General features: G+C 38.6%; 1 protein-coding gene across 2 annotated transcripts in view; it reads left to right on the top strand.

Moving 5' to 3' along the window:
* LOC124798139 (endophilin-B1) overlaps positions 1-26360 on the top strand; it is a 228520-nt gene that overhangs the window by 184206 nt on the left and 17954 nt on the right. For both annotated transcript variants that reach the window (XM_047261413.1, XM_047261414.1), the window contains one exon: positions 5686-5842. In XM_047261413.1, the coding sequence (XP_047117369.1) occupies positions 5686-5842 (157 nt within the window). The remainder of the gene's footprint in view (positions 1-5685; positions 5843-26360) is intronic.

The following is a 26360-nucleotide window of genomic DNA, read 5'->3' on the forward strand; positions in this document are numbered from 1 at the left end:
ATTACAGTTTTCATTGCATAAAACTGTAACAAAACTGGCTCACAAAATCTTTCAGAAAACTGAGGCCCCATTGGCTGTTTCGCCACTGTTTATATATATTTCTAACAAAACTGTTCACATCATTCGTTATTCGAAACAGAAAATTTATGAATTAGAATCAAAAATTTTCTGTTGTAAATCAATTGGTATCATCTAGTTGCACATTAAATTGTTCCTCGCACATTGCAACGTAGTTTTACACAACTTTTAACTTTAAGTATTGAAATTCATAAAACATGTTCAGTAACAATGCTTTTTATTAGGTTGCTTAAATCCGTAAGATTATCAGTTGGAAAATTTTCCTAACATTTGAGCAAGTTTATTCTATAAATACTAATGAAAAGCTTCTAAAAGTTATTTTGGAATTACAAAATCTGAGATGTTTATGATTTGTGTTCAAGTATCAATTAATAATAGTCCAACCAGTGCAGAGATATTTGTGTGCTTGCTAACGTCAGAATTAAATTAAATGAATCAATGCAATAAATTGAGTTCGAAAGACAAGATAAATGAAATAATACTGTTACAAAATTTATAAAAGGCTATAAATGTGGCTGCCTGACACATGCGGTCATACTTATCCTAAAGATCATATATTGATATTTTTCCACAGCAAGAAATGCACTTTGTCTTCCTGTGACGAGTATCATCCACCATGAACTGGAAAATGTTCCATTCTGGTTTGTATTTTATGTGAGATCTCTGAATCACTTTTGGCAAATGCTATGATGATTCATTAATGAAGATATGGTCCATTAATTCACCCATGCTTCGCCAACTAAGATTGTGGTCCTCTACAGTCAACTCAATCTGGACAAAACAAACATTACCCTCCCTTTATTCCTTTGTTTGTACTCCAATTAGTACATTGCTCCATCATTTCTGAATTGGTGTTCCAGCGAGAGAGCCTACCGTTGTTCAGTGTGTTTGTGATGTACAAGTTTCAGCCACCAATGTTTAACTTGGTTGTATTTTATTTACTGAGAAAGAGTGGTATCAATTTATCTGAACACTTGCACTTCATTTTTCCTGATGAGATAGAAAGTGGAGCACAAGAACTAAGGTTTTGTGTAATGTTCTATTTTTCTCTAAACGTTGATAAAGGAGACATTAAAATTGTAAGATCATTCAGCATTACATGCTGAATACGCTGTTAATCCATTTTTTATTCCCACTAAAATATCAATTCAAAATGTAAGCTAAGAAAAAATGAATTTCCAGTTGTTGCTGAGTGTTGACAGAAGGGTAACAAGTAGGGGAAAATCCTTTTATTAATGATTTTTGGAAAAATTTATTCCACTTAACTGATAAAGAATTTCTGAGCCACCACCTAGCTTCAAGTTTCGGGGAAATTCAGTACCCAGAGAACTGATGTGCTTGCAGTGGAAGTGCAGAACAGTGGACCAAAAGGCATGGAATCAACAGCCTGCTGTTGTTGCTGTGAAACAAGAAAAATGTTACAATAATACCAATCAGTCATTGCTCTGTAAGCATTTTTGACGTACCAATATATATTTTTATGCAAGAGCTATTATAGTTAGTATTGATTTCTTTTTTAAATGCTGTTAGAAAACTGTTATTACCAGGTGCATTTCATGTAAATTTATTTCAAGAGTATATTTTGATTTATTGTCAGCAGTCTGTTGTTTCCTTTAGAAAGTGAACTAAACTGACAATATTTTAGTTTTGTGTGCAGTTCTTTTTTAACTACTGCATGAACATGGGGTTATTTTTATTCCTTGTTTTGTCATTTAGTACTGTTTGGTGGATACTGACACCCAGAGCAGCTGAACATTATCATCAACGGTCAGATGCAAATTCTAGAACTCCAGGTATTATTTTTATGCTGGTAAATTAATATTTCCAAGGGATTTTTATTGTAGGGTCCTTATACCAGTGATACACCCACGACAGACTATAGTATGTCTAATTATATGAAGTTTAGAGCTCAGCATTAAATGTTCAGTTTTTGAGAAAGGACCACAAAGCTTTGTAAACTTTTTTACATTCTTTATATATAAAAACAAAGATGAGGTGACTTACCAAACAAAAGCGCTGGCAGGTCGATAGACACACAAACAAACACAAACATACACACAAAATTCAAGCTTTCGCAACAAACTGTTGCCTCATCAGGAAAGAGGGAAGGAGTTTGTTGCGAAAGCTTGAATTTTGTGTGTATGTTTGTGTTTGTTTGTGTGTCTATCGACCTGCCAGCGCTTTTGTTCGGTAAGTCACCTCATCTTTGTTTTTATATATAATTTTTCCCACGTGGAATGTTTCCTTCCATTATATTGATATCATTTTTACATTCTTTTTGTGATATATTTGCTTTTATTCTTCCTACATTGGTATAAAGAATCTTAAAGATCTCTTTTCCAACGAGGTTGCAACAATTTAATAAAGTGGTCACAATACGGACATAATCCAGTCACAGAACTGCATCAGTATGATAGGTGCAAGAGAAATTTGAAAGAGTCACGTCTATATGGGAGATGTGCAATTGTAAATGAATTATTTGTTACAAATATCAAAATCTCGGCTCTACCACCTGGCAGTAAATGCGAAATATGCTGGATAAGTTCAGTCTGAATTAAAGTTGACTTCATTTGGGTCACGGATGTATTCAGCATGCAAAGTTTGAAGAATTACTAAAGCCCCTTGCACAATAATAATTTTAGATTTGTAGGACCTGTAAATATATATTCCGTCGACAGGTAAAATGACACCATGAATCGCTCCCAACAAAAATATGAAATTCTGTTTATTGATCTTAAAACTGGTAACATTATTAAAACAATGTAAAAATAAATCCTATATGTGTCAGTAAAATATAGAGAGCAAACACTGTCGTTATACCTGTCTAAAGGTGATTGTGCGTCACTCCAGACTTTCAGGAAAGAGGAAGGGTTATTACACAATTTTTGATGGAAGTTAGTCAACGCAACACTGTTTCAATATATGGGCAGAAAACTCAAAAAAATATTGTAGCCATTGTGCCCAAAACTCCATAGTGCTTGTAGGTGGAGGAGCTTCGGCGTAAACAAGTCTCGACACCACATTCCATAAATGCTTAAATGCGAGGCCTACTAGTAGTTATGGCACTGAACTTTTATTCAGAAAGAGCAGGTATCACTACCTGGGCTAGCCATCTTGATTAAGTTTTTCATGGTTGTCCTGAAATAATTTCAAGCAAATATTGAAATGGTTCCTTCATTTTTACCCCAGCCAGTTTCTGGGCCATTCTTAAGAAACCTGATTTATTATCCTCACCTCTATTTACTATAATGTGGCTGGAGAATTCAGCTATACTCATCTTCCCTTTTTTGATTTGATGTTCATGATTGGCAAACTGTTGTTAAAAACAAGTTCAGATATTTAAAATGTTATGAAAAGGATAGATTGCTACTCACTGTAAAGATGATGCATTAAGTTGCAGGCAGGCGTAACGATAAGACTGGTGGACATTGACCTTTCAACCAGTGCCTTCTTCAGAAAGGAAGAAACACATACATTCACTCAAGCAAGCGCACACCCACACACACACAAACACGAGACTGCTATCTCTGGCCAGAAAGTCTGTGTATTTCTTCCTCTATGAGCAAGTGACTGACCCATCCTAGATTATTCAAGTGTGTAAGACCCGAACCCAATAGGACTAATGGGAGATATTGAATGGATACAAAGGAGAGCAGCTTTAATGGTCACAGGTTTGTTCGATCCCTGAGAGACTGTCACAGATATGCTGAAAGAACTGAACTAGCAGGTGCTTGAAGAAAGACACAATCAATCCTATGAAAACCTAAGTAGACAGTTCATAAAAGCAACTTTAAGTGATGAATATAAGAATACATCATGATTCTCTATGTGCCATTCCCATAGGGACTGCAAAAAGAACATTAGACTAATTATGGAATGAACGGTAACATTTAAGCAATCATTCTCCCCACAACCCACACATGAATAGAATGGAAGAAAGCCCTAATAACTGATGCAACTGGATGTACCTTCTACCATGCACATCATAGGGGGTTTGATCTAGATATGCAGGTTTCCATCATTTTATGCTGTAGAAGAGCATCACACACATGTATAAATCCACCAAAAGCTGTACATTGTCATTTTGAGAACTGAAATCATAGTTCTGATTAACCTACATAGGACTCAAACAATACAGTATAAAAAATATGGGAGTGGCACCATACATCATCTGAGCAAGTTCCTTGGTTCCAGTCATCTACAGGTGTCCTGGGAGGAATAGTCAGTATTCAGGGACATGACAAGACTGATCATTTGAAGCAAAAAGTGTAGTAAAGGTTGTCTCTTTAAGGCACACCTTAAGAGCTACAAGCTCTCATTCAGTAGAAACATGTTTCACTGTAGCGAAGATGAACAAGTGCTCATAGCTCCTGAGGTATGCAGTTTAGAGCACATGTTGTTTTGGCCACAGTTGATGCCAACATACATTGTTTTTCCCTCTATCCTAACCTCTACAATATTTGGAAGTATCTTTTTATTTATATTCTGTTATAAAACCTTTTCCCCCTCCTTGTTGATATTACTTTTTTAATTTGCTGGCAGGGGAACTACATCATGACGAAACTGTGCTTTGTGTTCTGTCTTTGTATATTTCTGTCCTTGTCAAAATGAGTGTCATGTACCAAGTCTTCTCTTGCCACTATTCAATCAGTTGTAAGCCTTTTTGTTAAAGTTTTCCTTGCAGGTTTTGCAGTTAATTTGACTATGAAAGCAGATGTGGCACACTGAGTTAATGGTCATTGGAATGTTATATGTAATTGAGTATTAATGCATCTTATTCGCAGGCATTTGACTTGTATTATACACAGTGTTGTATACTAGTTAATTGGGATGTGATCAGAAAGCAGTCAGTACATATTAGTTAATTTTGATTCACCTGTTCCCATGAACCATTTTACTGAGTGTGTCCTTAGAGCGCATGTCACATTGATCAAATCATGAAAAATTTTCTTAGCATGATGTGAAAGTAACTGTTAACAGATATGACAACCATATGTGGCAAGCCTGTTAGAAATGAGCATTTTACTGTGATAGCCGTGATAAATACCACAGTTGTATATGATGACCTAGAATGTTTCACACTGCATCTTTTACAAGATTTTTGCCTGTATCACATAATATCTTTTACAAGATTTTTGCCTGTATCACATAATTCAAGAAAATATTCCCAAGATCATCTCACTAAAATTTTAGATGTCACGTATTTGGGTACAATAATTTAGCATCATGCAGTTTCAATATTTATGCTCAAAGGTCTAAACATTGTGTATGAAAGTTTCTAAATTTTAATCAGCTCTTGGTTGTGGAAGCTAAGGAACATATGGTGGAAGTGTTGTATACTTTTTATACTGCAGACAAACATGATGACCAAATTATGTTTGTGCTGTCATTCTTCTAAACAGAGACAACACAAATGTGATATCTTCTTTTTTGGCATTATTTTGTGTGTTTTATTGTGAGCACTAAGTAATTTAAGATTTAATGGCATCTGAAGCACTCTTGAAGAGACTTTCTGTCTTATGATCATGTGGAATATTATTAAAAATAAAATTATAAAAATAATTTCAAACAAGAATTTAAAAAAATATATTTTATTTTTGGTTTCAGCCTTTCTCTAAAAACTCCAGGAGTGACTCCTTTTCAGGCAACAACTTCTCATACAGAAAATCACCATGAAACCCCGAAAAGTGGTTACCAGAGAGCACGAGTTTTATATGACTATGATGCCAAGGATGCCACTGAACTGAGCCTGATGGCAGATGAGGTAAACACATTTCAAGATAAGTGGTGAACACCTAGAACAAGTAACATTAAATTAATATTTAGGGGTAATATAAACAAATTACATGAAATGGGACAAATAAGTAAAATCTCTAGTTGGGAAGACAAATGGAAGATTGGAAAATTTGTTGCAAGAGTGCTGGGAAAGTGCAGTGCATCTGTAAAGGGGCCTGCACATATTCAGTATTTATTGACAATACTAATTTATCAAACCTTGGTATATTGAAGTGACATCATACCATCAATAATATTGGCAATAATTACAAAATTAAGACAAGGATACATTGCTCTCACTATATGGAGGTGATGTTGAGACACAGACATGCATAACAAAAAGACTGCTAAGTATGTGAGCTTTCAGCCAAAAGGCCTTCGTCTAACGTAGAAAACACACTCATTCATGCAAGCACAACGCCCTCCCCTCTACCCCCCCTTCTGCTCTCTCTCTCTCTCTCTCTCTCTCTCTCTCTCTCTCACACACACACACACACACACACACACACACACACACACACACACATACACATGAGATAACCACTGCGTCTGGTCACTGAGGTTGCACTGCAAGCAACGACATCTGGTGGGAGAAGCAAACTGGATGGTCAGAGTAAGGAGGAGACAGGCGGGGTGAAGAGGGTAACAGGGCAAGAGTCAGATTGTCAGTTGACAAACGTAATTTTACAAGGTTAAGATGACAAACACCCAAAAAGATGTGTATGCTGCAATTATATTACCTACAGCTTGTAAGAAATCAAAAACAAAAAAAAAAAAAAAAAAAAAAAATAGGATATGTGTCCAAGAGTGGTTGGGGGAAAACAAATAGTGGGTGGTCACATGCTAATTTACGGACTAAACTCAGAACCATGGACCCAAAAGATATCATAAATTATTTTCTGGTAAGTCCTACATCATACAACAAGTTATTAATGTTGATAAGAGATACAACAGAGAAGCAATAATCCTTAAGGAGAGAGGCAGTTGCAGATGACAACAGATTAGGAGTAACCCTGAAATTGCTGGTGACAGGCAAGTCATTATAATGTTACGAAGTTTAGTTCTGTAAGATCTGCAAATTCAACTAATAAAACTGTGAAAACATGTCAAGCAATTCTATCTTCCTGATAAGGATATGTTCAGGCAATAAACATGAAGTATGTTTTTGCCCGTTGTGATAATTTGGTGTAATTGATATGCATTTTCCAAACTGCTTGTTACTGATTGCAAATATGATGTATTTTTCAAAGTAAAAGCAGTTTTCCCAAACTGCTATGTAATTCACCAATCTATACTATAGCTTCAAATTAATTGTGTCATAAGAGAATGCTCCGTTAACCTTCCTGAAGTGGTATATACAGTGATTATCTTCGCATAGCCTATTAAAATAGTTTTGTATTAAAATATTACTTAAAAATTGAATCTGAGGTATGATATACACAGACGAAATGAAAACATAAACAGTGCACACTAACACTGTGTGGCTGGTTGATGTACTATATTACCTTCTGAATGGAGAATATTGTCAAATCATCAACACTTGACCTCACATGTCCAGTATCTATTGACAATATGTCTATAAGCCCCCTCAGGCAGTCAATATATTGATGGTTTGATAATACCATTGAATGACCCCTTTATGGAAATGGCATATAGTATTGTAGTATAATCAGTTCTGGAGTGCTCCATCGTTTGGAGTCCTTAGTGAACAGACATGGTGGCAGACATCAAAAACACTCAGGAGACTGTAAATAGTAATCTCTTAAAGAAATACAATGTTGTTTTTGCAAAACCCATTTGATAAGTGTAAAGAAACAGTATTTAAGAGAGAGTACATGACATTTCTGCTGCCACTATTTCTAATTCACCCTTAAGGATCATGAGAATAGAATAAGACCAGAGATGATGATGATGATGATGCATACAGAAGCATATACCTAGCCCTTTTCCCCCTCACTCAGTACACAAATAAAACAGGATAGAAAATCGCTAATATTTGCTACAAAGTACTGTATGCTATGAACTGTATAGTAGCTTGTACAACATATATGTATTTCTCAAAATACATACCCTATAATTGAACTTCCTAAATCTGCTTCTTACATCTGCATTCATAGTGCTTCGTAAGACATCTAAAGATGTGGAACGAAGGATTCACCATCATCATCATCATCATTCCCTACCCCACCTCTCAACTCCCCTCTGATGTCTCATCCTCCTATTCCATTATAAAACAATGCACAAAAGTCTGGCAGTCATTAAGCCTCTTTATATGGTCTAATTTGTCTGATTTTATCATCATAGTCTTTTCATGAAATATCAGATTCTCTCTCTGGAGCATTTTCTCTGCTGTTTGGCAGATATTTACAATTTCATTTTTGCAATGTGTAGATGGTGTCAGCTCTTGCAAATGTGTCTAATTTCATGTTTCATGCAACAGCCACTGACAACAAACAGAAATGTCAGTTTGTTTCTTGTTGTTGTGGTTGTGGTTGTAATCTTGGTCGTGGTCGTGGTCATGATCGTGGTCTTTAGTCCAGAGACTGGTTGGCTGCAGCTCACCAAGCTACTCTATCCTGTGCAAGCTTCTTCATCACCAAGTAACCGCTGCAACCTACATCCTTCTGAATCTGCTTCCTCTGTTCATCTCTTGTTCTCCCTCTATGATTTTTACTCTCCACGTTTCTCTCCAGTACTAGATTGGTGATCCCTCGATGCCTCAGAATGTGTCTTACCAACTAATCCCTTCTTCTGATCAAGTTGTGCCACAAATTCCTCTTCCCCACTCAATTCTATTCCATACCACCTCATTGGTCATGTGATCTACCCATCTAATCTTCAGCTGTAGCAGCGCATTACGAAATAATGTATTCTCTTTTTATCTAAACTATTTATTGTCCATGTTTCACTTCCATACATGGCTACACTCTACACCCCAGACAAATACTTTCAGAAAGGACTTCCTGAAGATGTTAACAAATTTCTCTTCTTCAGAAATGCTTTCCTTGCCATTGCCAGTCTGCATTTCATATCCTCCCTACTTCGACCATCATCAGTTATTTTGCTCCCCAAAGAGAAAACTCATCTGCTACTTTAAGTGTCTCATTTCCTAATCTAATTCCCTCAGCAGCACCAGATTTAATTTGACTACATTCCATTGTCCTCCTTTCAAGACTCTGTCCATTCCGTTCAGCTGCTCTCCCATGTCCTTTGCTGTCTCTGACAGAATTACAATGTCATTGGCAAACCTCAAAGTTTTTATTTCTTCTCCATGGATTTTAATTCCTACTCCAAATTTTTCTTTTGTTTCCTTCACTGCTTGCTCAATATACTGATTGGATAACATCAGGGATAGGCTACAACCATATCTCACTCCCTTCTCAACCACTGCTTCCCTTTCATGCCCCTCGACTTGTATAACTGCCATGGTTTCTGTACAAATTGTGAATAGCCTTTGACTCCCTGTAGTTGACTCCTGCCACCTTCAGAATTTGAAAGAGAGTACTCCAGTCAACATTGTCAAAAACTTTCTCTAGGTCTACAAATGCTAGAAACGTAGGTTTGCCTTTCGTTAATCTATGTTCTAAGATAAGTCATAAGGGTCAGTATTGCCTCACATGTTCCAACATTTCTATGGAATTCAAACTGATCTTCTCCAAGGTTGGCTTCTACCAGTTTTTCCATTCTTCTGTAAAGAATTTGTGTTAGTATTTTGTAGCCGTGACTTATTAAACTGATAGTTTAGTAATTTTTACATTTTTCGACACCAGCTTTCTTTGAGAGCAGAATTATTATATTCTTCTTGAAGTCTGTAGGTATTTCACCTGCCTCATAGATCTTGCTCACCAGATGGTAGTTTTTTGTCATGGTTGGCTCTCCTGAAGCTATCAGTAGTTCTAATGGAATGTTGTCTACTCCTGGGGCCTTGTTTCGACTTAGGTCTTTCAGTTCTCTGTCAAACTCTTCACGCAGTATCATGTCTCCCATTTCATCTTCATCCTCTTCTATTTCCATAATTTTGGCTTCAAGTACATCGCCCTTCTATAGACCATCTATATACCGCTTCCACCTTTCAGCTTATCCTTCTTTGCGTATAACTGGTTTTCCATCTGAACTCTTGATATTCATGCAAGTGGTTCTCTTTTCTCCAAAGGTCTCTCAAATTTTTCTGTAGGCAGTATCTATCTTAGCCCTAGTAATATATGCCTCTACATCCTTACATTTGTCCTTTAGCCATCCCTGCTTAGCCATTTTGCGCTGCCTGTCAATCTCGTGTTTGAGACCTTTGTATTCCTTTTCACCTGCTTCATTTACTGCATTTTTGTATTTTCTCATTTCATCAATTACATTCGATATCTCTACTGTTACCTAAAGATTTCTACTAGCCCTCGCCTTTTTACCTACTTGATCCCGTGCTGCCTTCACTATGTCATCTCTCAAAGCTACCCATTCATCTTATTCTGTATTTATTCCAACTGTTCTTGTCAATTGTTCCCTAATGATTTTTCTGAAACTCTGTACAACCTCTGGTTCTTTCAGTTTGTCCAGGTCCCATCTTCTTAAATTCCTACCTTTTTGCAGTTTCTTCAGTTGTAATCTACAGTTCATACCCAATAAATTGTGGTCGAGTCCACATCTGCCTCTGGAAATGACTTACAATGTAAAACCTGGTTCCTAAATCTCGGTCTTCTACATCTGCATCTACATCCATACTCCGCAATCCACCTGGCAGTGTGTGGCGGAGGGTACCTTGAGTACCTTTATCGGTTCTCCCTTCTATTCCATTACATAATCTGTCTGAAACCTGTCAGTATCTCCAGGCTTCTTCCATGTATACAACCTTCTTTTATGATTCTTGAACCAAGTGTTAGCTATGATCAGGCTATGCTCTGTGCAAAATTCTACCAGGCTGCTTCCTCTTTCATTACTTACACCCAGTCCATATTCGCTTACTACTTTTCCTTCTCTTCCTTTTCCTGCTATCGAATTCCAGTCTCCCATGACTATTAAATTTTTATCTCCCTTCACTATCTGAATAATTTCTTTTATTACATCATACATTTGTTCAATCTCTTCGTCATCTGTGGAGCTAGTTGGCATATAAACTTGTACTACTGTGGTAAGTGTGGGCTTCGTGTCTATCTTGGCTACAATAATGCATTCACTATGTTGTTCGTAGTATCTTATCTGTGTACCTTTTTTTTTTTTCCAAACAAACTCCTGCATTACGCATTACACCTATTTGATTGTGTATTTATAACCCTGGATTCACCTGACCAGACGTCTTGTTTCTCCTGCCACCGAACTTCACTAATTCCCACTATATCTAACTTTAACTTATCCATTTCCGTTTTTAAATTTTCTAATCTGCCTGCCCGACTAAGGGATCTGACATTCCACGCTCTGATCCATAGAATGCCAGTTTTCTTTCCCCTAATAATGATGTCATCTTGAGTGTTTCTTGTTACGGACAAAAAATTGTAGCAAACAGAATTTTTTGTGTGCATATTCAATGCAATGGTCCCAAATTAACCTGGTGCGATACTCAGTTTAACAATATGTACTAACAGTAACAGCAAAGCATGAAGAATACATTGATAGAAATAATGGAAATTCTGGCTGGAATTATATGTAAACTAAAGGAAAAGCAATCACTCACCTATAGCAAATTCGATGAGTGGTGCATACATACACATAACAGAAAACAGCATTCACTATCTTTTGAGGTCTGGCTTTTTTTCTAATAGAAACTACGCACATAACCACACAGACACCCAAACGCTTACTACCATGGCCGCAACAACAAAAACATCAATTTTTGACAATATAATGTCATTGGATAGATAAAAACACCACTCAACAAATGGGAGCAGAACACGCACATTATAAAAAAAAGTTATAATTATGTAAGCTTTCGGAGTCAATGGATTCTTCTTCCAGCAGTAGGGTTGAAGGGGAGGGAAGAAGGGTGAAGGAAAAGGACCAGGGAGGTCTAGCAAAATGGGTAGATTTCAGAAAAGTTACCCAGAACTGCTGGTCATGGGAGACTTACCGTACAGGATGAGAAGGAAAGACTAATTGTTGAGGACTGCATCAGACGAGATCTGAAAACCTGAGTGGTTAAATGTGGATGACAGGGTAATATGCAAGACAGAGATTACTACTAAAACATTGTACACGAATTAATAAGAGTGAAAATCTAAATGTATTGTACGTAACAGAGGTGGGAAGGGGCAGTGAAAAGTAGATGGGAATTTAATTATATATTTTCTCTAGCTGGTAACTTATATGAAACAGATGGTAAAAGGTTTGATTGGTAACAGATAATGGTAGATCACACACGGTACAATTTATTATCAAAGTGACTGCTTATTTCAAAAACAATTTAACTACCTTCAGTTTTAGCAAGATCCTAGTTTCACAATATGACACTATACACTTAACATTGAAACCTTAAGACCATGAGAACGCGGCATGGATAGTTATTCTAATAACACCTTAGGGAGCACAGCCAACCAAAGCTGACTCAGTACTCCAACTGTCCACTATCTGCTGTATTGCCACACTAAGCACGTGCACAAAGCAACAATCACTATATCAGAAAAGTGTTGTCAGAAGGCAATGATTGATCTAAATTGTTGGACATAGCTAACCCAGCATTAGCTGCAGTAACACAATACATAATCTGTGCAAAAGCTAATCTGTAAACTTATGGCAAATGTCAGAAAGAATGACAAATATACTGACATGCCTAGGAAAAAATCTATTTATTTTAACCAAAGACATTGAAGTATCTCAAAAAGTGCACATCAGATCACAAAAAGTTATGATTCCAATTTGTTTGTCTTGGCAGGGACATACAACAATACCATGCTCTACTTGCCACCCCACCCCGTATTTGGGGGAGGGGGTGGAAGAAACTTGAGAAATTTTTTTTTAGGGGAACCCTCATTTATTTATTGCAGATTATGATTCTATGGCAAAATCTACATATGTTTTGTCTGGAGCATTTTTTTTTTGTTTCGCCACAGATGGCAGAGTAATTGGAGGGATAGAAATGGGTACACAACCATAATTTACGACATGCTACTCAGTGAGCCTTGATATATGCAGTGCCGCTTGGGACCCCACCTCTGTGCTGCAAGATTTGGACAGACCAGTATTTCATAACTTCTAATTCAAAACACCATTTGCAACGTTGTATTCCGACACATTGAACAGGGTACTACTCAACATGCCACTATGGCTGTGCAGCAAACTACGATATACCATAACAGGCAGTGCACTGCAACTGGAGCTTATGTATCATGCAGATGTAGAAGAGATGGCGGCTCTAAACATTATGTGCACTGTATATTGGCTGCACACCTGTATATCATTTGAAGAACCGATGTGCAAGTGAACAATGAATGTTGCAACCACAGAAGAAAAAATTGAAATGATCATGATTTACGAAGAATGTAGGAGAAATTTTGAGGCCGCTGTTGCCTTGTATGCCAAGCATTTTTCGGAGGAAGCTTGCTCTCATTCCTTCTTTTACAGGGTTATGAACACCTTTCTGTCTGAGGGCAGCGTATTGACCGGCAAAAGAAAACAAGCAAATGTGTTATAGGAGAAGCTAATGAAATAACTGTACTGGCAGCAGTGCACGACAGCCTATGGATAAGTGCCCGAAAATTTCATGGCAATTCACATACGACCATAGGTAGTATTGTCACAATACTACATTGTCATAAGTATCATTCATAGCACGTGTCACTGCATAAAGAACTTCACAGCACCGATTTCCATAATCGGGTAGTGTTCTGTGAATGGGCGACTTCAACAAATTCAAATGACCCACATGTTTTTTCCAAGGTACTATTTTCCGATGAGTCTACATCCACAAACAATGGTGGTGTTAACCGACATAACATGCATTACTGGAGTGTAGACAATTCCCACTGGTTATGGTAAGTTGACCACCAACATTCTTGGTCAGTTAACATATGGTATGGCATCATGGAGAACAAACTCATTGGTCCATATTTTATCAACAGCACATTGAATGGGTGCAAATATAGAACATTTTTGGAATAGGAACTACTGGTACTACTGCAGGACATTGCCCTGGATGTTCGACAACACATGTGGTTTCAGCATGATGCTAAACCAGCACATTATGCAATTGAAGCACTGGAGGTATTAGATCGTGTTTACAATGGTCAGTTGATTGGCAGAGGTGGCCTATGGGGAAACAAAGAAAATGCTCCAGACATAATGTATGTAGATGTAGATTTTTCTGTAGAATCATAATTTGTAACATTAAATGAAATGGGGTTTCAAGGTTGAGAGAGAGCAGGGGGGGGGGGGGGGAGGCGGCAGAGAGACATAAAGTTCAATTGTGGAGTTATGGAGTTAACTTGCAAAGATGGGCCACAGTCGGTAGGCAAGAAATAACAGTTAATTATTAAATTATTACATGATGCTAAACTAACTAGCACATGGCTATGTATACGTAGCAAATGTCACTGCATGAAAACATACTTAAAACATAATGACACCTGATGGCATAAATAATCTTCAAAATGTGGTGTTCAAGAACAATGTAAATAGAAAAAGACCAGAAATACAACTATCTATAGAATGTGCCCATTATGTAGAACTGTGTCAATTAATGTGAATTTCATTATTAAGTAACAAGCACATTAATGTAAAATCTGTGACTGTTTCTTCACAAAACCAAATGCATGATTTAATTTTTTTTTAAATGCTTGTAACAAAATAATTATATATGTGTATTGAACTAATCAACTATTTACTAATAATAATTGATGTCCTTCACAGAAGAAATTAATTTAGCACAGTCGAGACTATTTGTTATACTGTCTTTAAGCAATCTTCATTATGTTCAAAAGAATGGGTATTGTAAGGAATGAATTCTTTAATTGGAATGTTAATAGTACACAAACTTATATTGGTCACATAAAGAGACTCATTAATAAATTGTTTATACAAGATATATAATATTTCCAGGGTAAATAAACAAATGCTAACTTTTAGTAGGTGTAGAACTGAGGAGGGAAAATGAAAAGGGGACGAAGCTAGGTTTGTGGCACACAGTTTACATGTCTAAATACATGTTTGTACACAAATACCTCAGAATTTAGAATATCCAAATGTAAACATACTTTACATTGCCGTACTTTATCTTAATCACTCTGCTTTATAAAGAACATGACCGGCACTTAATTCGTCATGCAGCTCCACCTGGCTTCATTGAGAACAATTCCATATTGCCAGCCAAAATGTGCTTCTCGGCCCCTGTGATGTCAACTGGCAGTGCACAAAAGATATTTACATACTAGTTCACAAGTGCTGCTAGTTCCTTGCACTACTTCTGCAGTCTGTCATATTCTAACAGTAACACAATATGAAACTTCCTTAACATCAAGACTGATGGTCACAAAGTAAATAAAGTAAAGGAATTCTGCTACCTAGGCAGTAAAATAACCAATGACAGACGGAGCAAGGACGACATCAAAAGCAGACTCGCACTGGCAAAAAGGCGGTTCCTGGCCAAGATAAATCTACTAGTGCCAAACATAGGCCTTAATCCGAGGAAGAAATTTCTGAGAATGTATGTTTGGAGCACAGCAGGAGGAGGGACAGGAAGATAGGACATCTGTTAAGACATCAGGGAGTGACTTCCACAGTTCTAGATGGAGCTGTAGAGGGCAAAAACTGTAGGGGAAGACAGAGGTTAGAATACATCCAGCAAATAATTGAGGACATAGGTTGCAGGTGCTACTCTGAGATGCAGAGGTTGGCACAGGAGAGGAACTAGTGGCGGGTTGCTTCAAGCCAGTCAGAAGCCGGATGACTCAAAAAAAACAAAAAGTCTTTCCAACTCAACAGAATTTTGATGCACTATCTTTCGAATTCTAAATGGTCCCAAGTAATAATGCAGAAATTTCTTGATTTCATCCTTTGCCTTTGAAGACTTGAAATGTGATCATATCTGCACATAATCTCTGACTTTGTACACAGTGGATTTCACTAAGTCGTCGCTTCTCCATCTGCTGTAATGCCAATCGCTGTGTCTCTACCACTATGAACTCACTTCACGATGGAAGATAAGTAATCTCAAGGAAACTCTTCTTGGACTTCTTGCCGTATGAAACGCACAGGGTGGTAGACCAATACTATTATGAGCTAACCTGTTCATCACTTCTTTAAAATCGTATAACTTATTAACCCAGTTCTTATGTTTCTTTCAGTGGTGTGCTTGGAACATTCTTCCTAGCTCTCGTGTTATATGCATAACTGGATTAGACACTGGATGATATGTCAATGTAGCAATGTGACAGGTCCTCTCCTCTTCATTAGAACAAAATTGTGGTCCATTGTCCGACAGGGTACATTGGAGCCAAATCTTATCCAGAAAATAATCTTCCTCTAATTTTTTTAATTGTGATTTTGCCATCTACATCTACATCTACATTTATAAAGTGCCACTGTCATTACCTCCCTTTCCTGTTCCAGTCGCGTATGGTTCACGGGAAAACTTGTTCCAATGGAAAGAAGCAAATAATTTTTTAGAATAATTCCACCATTACTAAGATCTGTGAGAAAGACTTCAGAGAAGATACACAGATTCCCCACGTTCCAGCACCTATCAGTTCCGCTCCCCCCCCCCTCCCCCCGTTCTGATTCATGCAACAAAAGCAACTCCAAATTGTTCCTCTAAATCAACTGGACATAATTTTGTTTGTCAAACTCCTTAAGCTGTCCTTGCCTGAGCATGTTACCAACAATAATATTTATTCAACAGCCAGCACTGCAATTTTTGTGCATTAGTTTTTCTACAATATTGTAGAACAAAAGCAAACTGGTGCTTTTCATTTATCAGAGTATTGTTGTTGCACACCCATCTCTACCATAATGACCAATTGTCTTTAACAAAAACTACTTCATAATTCATTACTGCACCCTCCATTGGGACCTGTTTCATAGTTTCATGCGGTGAGTTAAAACAGACCTTTATTTTAGTAACATTCTCTCCTATCTGTTGACATTGTGTGTCGACCTCATGCAGGAATTCAGACTGTTGTGTGAAATGATTCACCACATTCCTCCTTAAATTTATTGAACTGGTCCTGCATCTCTTTACAAATATCTATTACCTTTTGGTCCAACATTTTTTAAACCAGTTTTCAGTTTTTGACTATGCTCAGACATTTTTGTTCAAATCTGTGTTCCTGTTTTGATCATCATCATCATCTAACTTTTGAATATCTGCTCTCAGATCTGCACTCTGTTTTTGTAAAAAATTTTATTCATCCTACCTTTGTGTATTATCAGCATGATTGTTGTCTGTCACTGATTCTCCCAATTCAATTTCTGCTTTCAAATTTGAATTTTCATTCTCAGTTGCCTCTACTATCTGAGTTCTGTTCATTAACCCCAATTTATTAATGAGATGCGTATCAACGACCTGATTAACACTGTCTTCCCTGTTAATTGCATCATCATTCTCGGTATCACTATCCATTGTTATTCAAGTGTGTGTACTGCACGCATAATTTGTAATGAAAATAACAGTTTGTCTGTACCCTTTCTCCTGTCCAATGCTGTTTGAAGATTTGAAGTGTCTCTGAAAATTTCAAATTCATTCACCATATGTTTAGGCTGGCAATGGAGCTCCAGATCCAAAGATTGTTGCTGGATGCAACGTCCTTGTCACCAGTCTCCATGTATAAAATGACCAGTTGGTGTGTCATATTAATGAATACTGCCTTTTTTCCTCTTTATCTCAATAATTTAATTATGTATTTTCTTTTGCTGGTAACTCTTAAGAGCCAGACAGTGAAAGGGCTGAATTGATAACAGTTAATGGTATATTGCACACAATACAGTTTATTATCAGAGTGACTATTCATTTCAAAACCAGTTTAAATACACTCAGTTTTAGCAAGGTCCCACATCCCACAATACAACATTAATCACTTCACAGTCAAACCTCAAGACCATCTGAACACAGCGTGGGTAGTGAGCCTGAAAACATATTAAAGACCAGGGCCACCCAATGCTGACTCACTACCTCAACTGTCCACTCACGACTGTGTTACCACACCAAGTACATGCACAAAGCAACAGTCATGTGTCAGAAAAGCATTGTCAGTGGGCAACAGGACACATCCAAGCTAGTGATAGCTGGCGGTAACACAATATATGATGTTTGATGAAGCTAATCTATAAAGTTACGAAAAATGTGGCAAAGATTGACAAATATATTAACCTGGGAGGATATAAGATCCTCACAACTTCTTAATGCTATTCAAGCTTATGTCATCTATATTTAATAAATTAAATTATTATAAGGAGCAGTGAAAAAGCTTCTGTTTGAGAGCATTGCTGCAGCACACATGCAACGTAGCAAGACTCTGATGCAGGTAAATAAGTGCTGACATGTAGGCAAGGGATTAGTGTGGCATTCGTGTCTTTCCGGCACGCTTGAAGTAAATGTGGAAACGTAAACTACGGCCACATTATTACCAAATGCATCAGAACAGACCAACATGCTGTTACTCTTTTCTTGGCTGTTGAATGTCAAACACTGGTAGACATCCATTTGAGAATGAAGAATTTGTCTGTGGCAGCATATCTGTCCGAAGCAGCCGTTGTGAAATGGTGCAACAAGGGTTGATGTTGCTTCATGATAACACACGTCCCCATATTGCAAATGTCATAACAAAGAAATTAAGCCAACTCAAATGAAGGACACTGGAACACCCGCTCTATGATCCTGAACTCTCCCCATGTGATTATCATGCCTTTGGTGCCTTAAAAAAGGCACTGGAGGGTCGACAATTCCTGTTGGATGAGAATGTGCAACAGGCGGCTACAGACTTCTACATAAGCAGGAAAACATGTTTTACCAAATGAGTATTTTGAACCTGGTGCATCGGTAGGACGATTGCCTCAATGTTCGCGGTGATTTTTCGTGATTGGCATACCAGTTCTGAACTGTACAGCATTCAAACAGAAACGTTTTGATTGCCACTCATTATAAACTTGTTCCTTTGAAATAAAAAAGCTGCTGTCTCTTCTGTTTTGCTATATAATTGATATTTATCTGCCATTAATAACTTAATATTTACTTAATTACAATGGTATTTTTCAAAGAAAATATTTTTTACGTCTTTAAATACTGAATCATATTTAGAGTACATCACTATGTGATACTACTTCAAAACATACATTGCTACCTGCCATATAGCTAAGAGAACGTTTCAATTCCTGACTCTAGAATTTCATATAATTTACAGAAAGAGTTGCCAATGAAGTATGTTCTTAATTTTCTTTTGAATTTGTGTGGATTCTCAGTTTTTTGCTTCATGTCAGTCAACAAGTCCCCATACATCTTCTCAGCAGAGACATAACTCCATTCTAAATTCTGAATGAGGAGCAAAATCTAAACAAAAATTGTTTTTGAGTCTTGTACTGTGACTGTGTGTGTTGTGGTTTGGCCAAAACGTGTTCTTATCAACAGCAACAAAATCATTAACGAGGAAATCCAAGAAAAGACTTCTGCAAGTTGTACAGTTGTTACTAGTAGTAGTAGTAGTAGTAGTAGCAGTAGCAGTAGCAGCAGCTTTATTCATCTGTCAATCTCTTTTTACAAGGATATTGGATATGTCAAAGTATTTACAAGTGTAGGCCAGTTTAAAATAAGCTAATTCGTATACACATACATTTAAAGACTTCTAGTTAGAGTCAATCATTAGATTTACTCCTGATATACAATACTTTTTTTACAAATAACTTATTAAATAAGTCATACTGTTCACTCATATGTCACTGTACTGCAACTTCCCATTTGCTATCCTGAAAAACTGAGACAGCATCCCTTCGTAATGAGTGAGATGAGATGTTGAGCTCAGAAAGAGGAAGACGTGTTAGTATTGTGCTATGCATAGCTTGGGGGTAAGTATTTCTAGAAAGGAAAAAGAAGGAAAAATAACAAAGTGAAGGAGTTATGTGGAATGTTGGATGTTTTATAATAATAATAATAATAATTATTATTATTATTAATTGTATTTTTGCAATTTCTTTAATCTCTTTTTGGTAATTTATTGTACAGTTTTATTCCTTGGTAGAAAATGCTGTTTTGAGTTTTATGTTTATTTTTTCTTGGTAAATGTAGGTTGAGTCTAGCTCTTGTTGCATGGTCATGGACAGAGCTGTTTGTGCAGTAATTATCAATGTTGTTATTGATGTGCACAATTGACTGGTAAATGTATTCACATGGAGCAGTTAAAATCCCCTGTGTTTTGAACAGATCTTTACAATGAACCCAACTAGTATTTTTGGTTGTTATTCTTATGGTTCTTTTCTGGAGTTTGAAAATTGTGTTCATATTTTGTGCGTTTGTTCCCCAAAAAAGAATTCCGTAGCTAAGAATTGAGTGTACATATGAATAATATGTAACTAAAAGACACTGCATGTTACACTCTGATGATAGGATTCTAAGGGCATAACATGCTGATGACATTCTGTTTGCAAGTACCTTTGTGTATTCACACCACTTTAACTGAGAATCAATATTCATTCCTAGAAATTTTGCATTTGTTACACAGTCTGTAGAGGTTCCAGCTACATTTAATTGAACATAGACATTTTTCCTCTTCAAACTGAAATTCATGGCATTTGTTTTCTTTATGTTCAATGTCACTTTATTGCCTGTTGACCTATCATCAGCTTCCTTGAGAGTTTCATTTGCTATCTCTGCAAGGAGTTCTCTTGTTTTCTCAGTGACTATAATATTGCTGTCATCAAGTGAAGAGCATTTTTTCACCATGAGTAACACTACTTGGAAAGTCATTGATGTACATCAGGAATAGTATTGGTCCTAATATGCTACCTTGCGGAACACCCATATTAATGTATTTTGGTTCTGATGAGTGTTTTACTAAATGTTTAGATCTATTTGAAGTATGTGTTATCTCTACTCTTTGTGCCCTATCTGCTAGGTATGATTGAAACCAGTCATTAGTTACCCCTCTTATTCCTAATGCTTCCAATTTATTTAATAGAATCTTGCGATCGACTGTATCAAAAGCCTTAGAAAGATCCAAAAATATGCCTGTGACACTCATCTTTATCAAGAGCATCAAGTACAACTTTTGTGAATTCTACTATGGCTGACTCCGTATTTTTGCCACTTCAGAAACCAAACTGTGATTCTCTTAAAAGAATGTCTTTATTCAAGTAATTCATTAATCTGTCTTTCATAATTGCTTCTGTTATTTTTCCACCTGTGCCTCAAGGAAGTTTACACACTGTACTTCATTCAGTGTATGACAATTAATGTCAGCTAGTGCTAACAGGGTGTCTTTATTGCTGGTTTGAATCTGCATCATATGAGTCTTTGTAAAATTAAGACTCAAAATATTAGCATTGAACCACTCATGGGCATACTCAACTATCATTTGAGCTCTCTCTCCTAATATTATATTTGAACTCTCAGTATGCTTGTATTATCAGCAAACATTACAGTTCTTTTAACTGGCCTTTAAAGTCATTGCTAGATTGTTTATGTTGATTAGAAATGATGATATGTTCTCTATGCCTGAGACATATTATGTAATGAAACCATCTTATTTCTGTTATGAAGTTAAGGAACCGTCCAAGCAAAGCAGATATCATTAATGTCATAACTCTTTAGTATATTTTTGGAACCCACAGAGTCAAAGGCTTCAGCAAGTTTACAGGATATACCAACAGGATATTTTTCTTGTTTAGCTCTGCTGGTACTTAATTTGTAAGTTCTTGCATTGTTTGATGTATGGAGAATCCCTTACAAAAATCAAAGAGGCACTCAACAAGTTCTCCTCAGTTAAGCAAGTCACATCATTTATGAGCAATTCATAGGGCAATTTCTCTATTTTTCAGAGTCGGGAAAGAAAGATGATGATGGTCTGTAATTAAGTATGGTTTGCTTATCTCCAGTTTTGTAGATGGGTGTTACTACAGTATATTTAAATCTGTCAAAAAATATACTCTGATTCAATGCTCGGTTACAAATATAGCTTAAGAGTAATCCTATCAAGTCAGCGTAAGATTCTGATTTTCTGCTAGACCCATTATCATAGCCAGCAGAATAAATTGCTACTTTTTAATAACTGATGAATTCTATAATCCCATTAGGGATCCATCCGTAAAGTTATGAGAATTCAGCCGTAACCAAACTGTGTCTGCTGCTAATATGTTGGCTGTCAAATGTTCAGTCATTCTTTGAGCTAGCCTGAAAGACTGACAGTAAAGTGCTCCCATCCATCTTAGAACTGGTATGCATATGTGAACACAGCAAATTATTTTGGAAGTAAAACTACATGAGCAGCAGAGATTATATGCTTCCATGACTCCTACATCAAGGATGTTGTTTCATAAATTCTGGTTGACGGTGGAGCAGTACCATTATCAGTGAGAGTTAACTATTGTCAAAGTTAAAACTGTCATCAAGATTTATTAAATAATTTGACAAACATACATTAATAGCTTCCCTGAAAACACAATATTAAAAGGATGTTCTCACAGTCCGTATTGCGGCTTTCGTGCATGCACTACTTGGCCATAGCAGAATTAGCAGACTGTAACAGCTGTGTGTAATATCAATGCTCTGCCCAACATTTTTGAACTGTGGAGAAAGTATGTTCAGTAATGTAAACACCAAAGTGACAGGAATCTTATACATGCCTGCCTCCCATAGAACCAAGCATCCTTCACTGAGCCAACAACCACAGCTATCTTAATGGTGCTAGTAGAAAAATAACCTCGACTTTTATGTTTAGAGAGTATACAACCTGACATGTGGAATAATCGGGTCTACTGGCGTATGTTTGTGTCGCTCTGGCACAATATTTCGGCCACGTAACTCATTGCCTTCTTCAGGTGCTACCTGAGACTGCCGTATTGGAGGATCTTGTCCAGTATTTATGCCCAGAGGGCGCTGGGTGCTATCTTTGCCATCCGCGCACGCCTGGCGCTGCTTGTAAGGTGTTGTCTCTTCCCCGGTGCTCCCTCGGACATCCACGTCCAACTTGTTCGCCATCTGTGGCAGCTCTCTGAGGCTCGCCCTGTGTCGGGCATTCCATTCACGGTCCGCGCCCGCCTGGTGCTGCTCCTGAGATTTTGGCCCTTCCCTGTTGTTCCCACGGACGTCCGCACCTGGCTCATTATGGCAGCTGTCTGGGGCTGGACCCGCGTTTGGCATTCCGTTTTTGGTCTGCACCTGCTTGGCTCTGCTCCTGAGGTGTTGGCACTTCCCTGGTGCTCCGACAGACGTCTGTGCCCGCCTCGTCCACCATCTGCAGTTGTGGCAGCTGTCTGAGGCCCGTCTCGCATCGGGCACTCTGTTCGCGGCCCGCGCTCACCTGGCGCTGCTTGTAAGGTGTTCTCTCTTCCCCAGTGCTCCCTCGGACGTCCCCGCCCGACTTGGTCTCCATCTGTGGCAGATCTCTGAGCCCTGTCCTTTGTCGGGCGCTCCGTTCGCGGTCCGCGCCCGCCTAGCGCTGCTCCTGAGGTGTTGGCACTTACCCAGTGCTCTGACAGTCGTCCGCGCCTGGCTCGTCCATCATCTGCAGTCGTGGCAGCTGTCAGAGGCCCGTCCCATGTCAGGAGTTGCGTTCACAGTCCGCGCCCGCCTGGCGCTTCTCCTGCGTTGTTACTACTTCTTGAGGAGTTTCTAGGTTCCTTTCGTTGGGCCCTGATAAGCTCCAGAGCCGGACTCCACACTGAGCTGAGCTGGTAACCGCTGTCTTGGTTTATTGGTTGTCTGTGACCTTGATCACAATGGCCTCCTTTATGACACCGTCCCAAAATCTTGGCATCTGTGTTACAATGTTGGTGTTGTTGTAGTCCATTGAGTGACCGAGCTCCAGACAGTGCTTCGGTATGGCAGATTTGGTTGCCTGTCCAAGTCTGGTGTGCCTCTGGTGTTCTTTGCACCTGATGTCCACCGTCCTGGTTGTCTGGCCAGTGTATGACTTTCCACACTGGCACGGGATGTTGTAAATGCCTGGTTTACGTAGCCCCAGGTTGTCCTTCACACTCCCTAGCTTTGTCCCAATTTTGGAGGGTGGACAGAAGATACTCTTTATATCATATTTTGAAAGAATTCTGCTGATCTTTGGAGAAATAGGTCCAGCATATGGCAGGTATGCCACCTCCTTCGCCTCCTCTGGCTCCTCTTCTGTACCCTGTGGTTGGCTGGTAGCACAAAGTGACCTTTGGATGTCTGTGGAGGAGTATCCATTTCTGCTGAACACCAGCTGTAGATATTCTATCTCTGTGGCCAGACCCTCCATATCCGACAGAGCCCGAGCCCTGTGAACTAATGTTTTCAAGACTCCATTCTTCTGTGCCGGGTGGTGGCAGCTACTGGCTTGAAGGTATAAGTCAGTGTGGGTGCGCTTACGATACACACTGTGCCCCAGAGTGCCATCTGCCTTCCTCTTGACCAGGACATCCAAGAATGGGAGCTGTCCATCCTTCTCTAGTTCCATAGTAAATTTTATACTTGGGTGGCATGAATTTAGATGTTCCAAAAAGGCATCTAGCTTCTCCCTGTCGTGGGACCAAATGATAAAAGTGTCATCGACATACCTAAGAAAGTGCTTGGGTTGGTAAGTGGCTGATGCAAGTGCCTCCTCTTCGTACCTTTCCATGAAAAGGTTGGCTACCACTGGTGATAAAGGGTTGCCCATTGCCACTCCTCCCGTTTGTTCATAAAATTGACCACCATAAAGAAAATATGTTGGAGGTCAGTACATGCTTGAACAGGTCGAGCAGGGCACCATCGAACTTCTTTCCAATGATATTGAGTGAATCAGTGAGTGGCACTCGTGTGAAGAGCGACACCACATCGAAACTGACCATGATGTCAGAGTCCACGGTGTGTAGCTGCCTTAGCCATTGTAGGAAGTCCTCAGAGTTCCGAATGTGGTGTGCACATTTGCCCACATATGGTGGCAATATCTTCTTCAGGTATTGTGCAGTGATGTATGTCGCTGCGCAGATGTTACTGACGATAGGTCAAAGAGGGACCCCCTCCTTGTGTACCTTGGGGAGTCCATAGAGTTTGGGTGGTACAGGTGCTTTGGGATGAAGCTTCTTGATGACTTGTTCAGGTAGACCTGTCTCCTTCAGCAACTTTCGGGTCTTCTTGTCCACCTTGTCTGTGGGGTCGCCATCTAGTGGTTTGTAAGCAGTGTCTTCCAGAAGTTGTTGAACCTTTCTATCGTACTCCAACTTGTTTAAGATGACCGTGGAGTTACCCTTATCAGCTGGCAGAACTACAATGCTGTCATCCTCCCATAGCTGCCTAAGTTCCACCCTCTCCTCACTCGAGATGTTGGATTTGGAGGGCTTCGTCCTGGTGAGTGCCCTGCAGGTCTCCCTGCAGATCTCTTCAGACACGTTGGAAGGTAGCTTGTTGACGACTTGCTCAACCGAACTGATGAAGGCTGCAATAGCTACGCTTTTGGGAGTCACTGCAAAATTGAGGCCCTTGCTGAGTGCTTTTGAGGTGGCCTCATCGAGCTGCTTGTTGCTCAGGTGGACCACTGTCCGTGTGTCCCCATCCTGTTGTACCTTCTTGTTAAGGCGCTCAAACTTGGCCTATTGACATGCTGTTGATTTCCTAATGTGCAGTTGACAGCCAGTAAATTATGATCAGAAGCCACATCTGCCCCTGGGAATGTTTTGCAGTTTAAGATTTTGTTTTGACGTGTCTGTCGTTTGACCATCATCTATCATGATTCTTAAACAAATTAAATTTCATTATATGCAAAATTCTATCAGGTAGCTTCATCTTTCATCCCCCCCCCCCCCCCCCAATTCATGTTTTCTTGCTATATTTCCTTGTCATCCTTTTCCTGTCATGGAATTCCAGTCCCACTTCAGAATTAAATTTTCATTTCTCTTAACTATCTTAGTAATTTCATCTGTGCAGAAGCATATAAACTGCTACTGCTGTGCAGGGTGGTAGTTTGTCTATTTAGGCTGCAAAAATGTGTTCAGTATGCCATCCATAGTAGCTTACCCACACATTTCTATTTTCTTCTTCATTATTACACCTGCTTTCGCTTTTCCCACTTCATTTTGCATCTATAACTCTTCATGTACCTTACCAGAAGTTGTGCTCTTCCTGCCACCACACTATACTAATTCCTTCTATATCTAACTTCAACCTATTCTTTTCCATCTTTAAATTCTGTAAGCTACTTGCTGCATTAAGAGATTGCCCATTCCACCCTCTGATCCATAGAATGCCAGTTTGTTTCCTAATGGCAGCATTTTCCTAAGTAGTCCAGTTTTACCTTCTTAATATTTTACCCATCTGTACACTAGAGCTGCATGCCCTTGACAGAAGTAATGGCTGCAGTTCCCCCTTGTTGTCAGCCATTTGTATGGCTTATGTTACAAAGCCAGATCACCCAACCGTTCAAACCCCAAGTTTTTCT

Source organism: Schistocerca piceifrons, chromosome 5 (assembly GCF_021461385.2).
Source record: "Schistocerca piceifrons isolate TAMUIC-IGC-003096 chromosome 5, iqSchPice1.1, whole genome shotgun sequence".
Classification (NCBI taxonomy): domain Eukaryota; kingdom Metazoa; phylum Arthropoda; class Insecta; order Orthoptera; family Acrididae; genus Schistocerca; species Schistocerca piceifrons.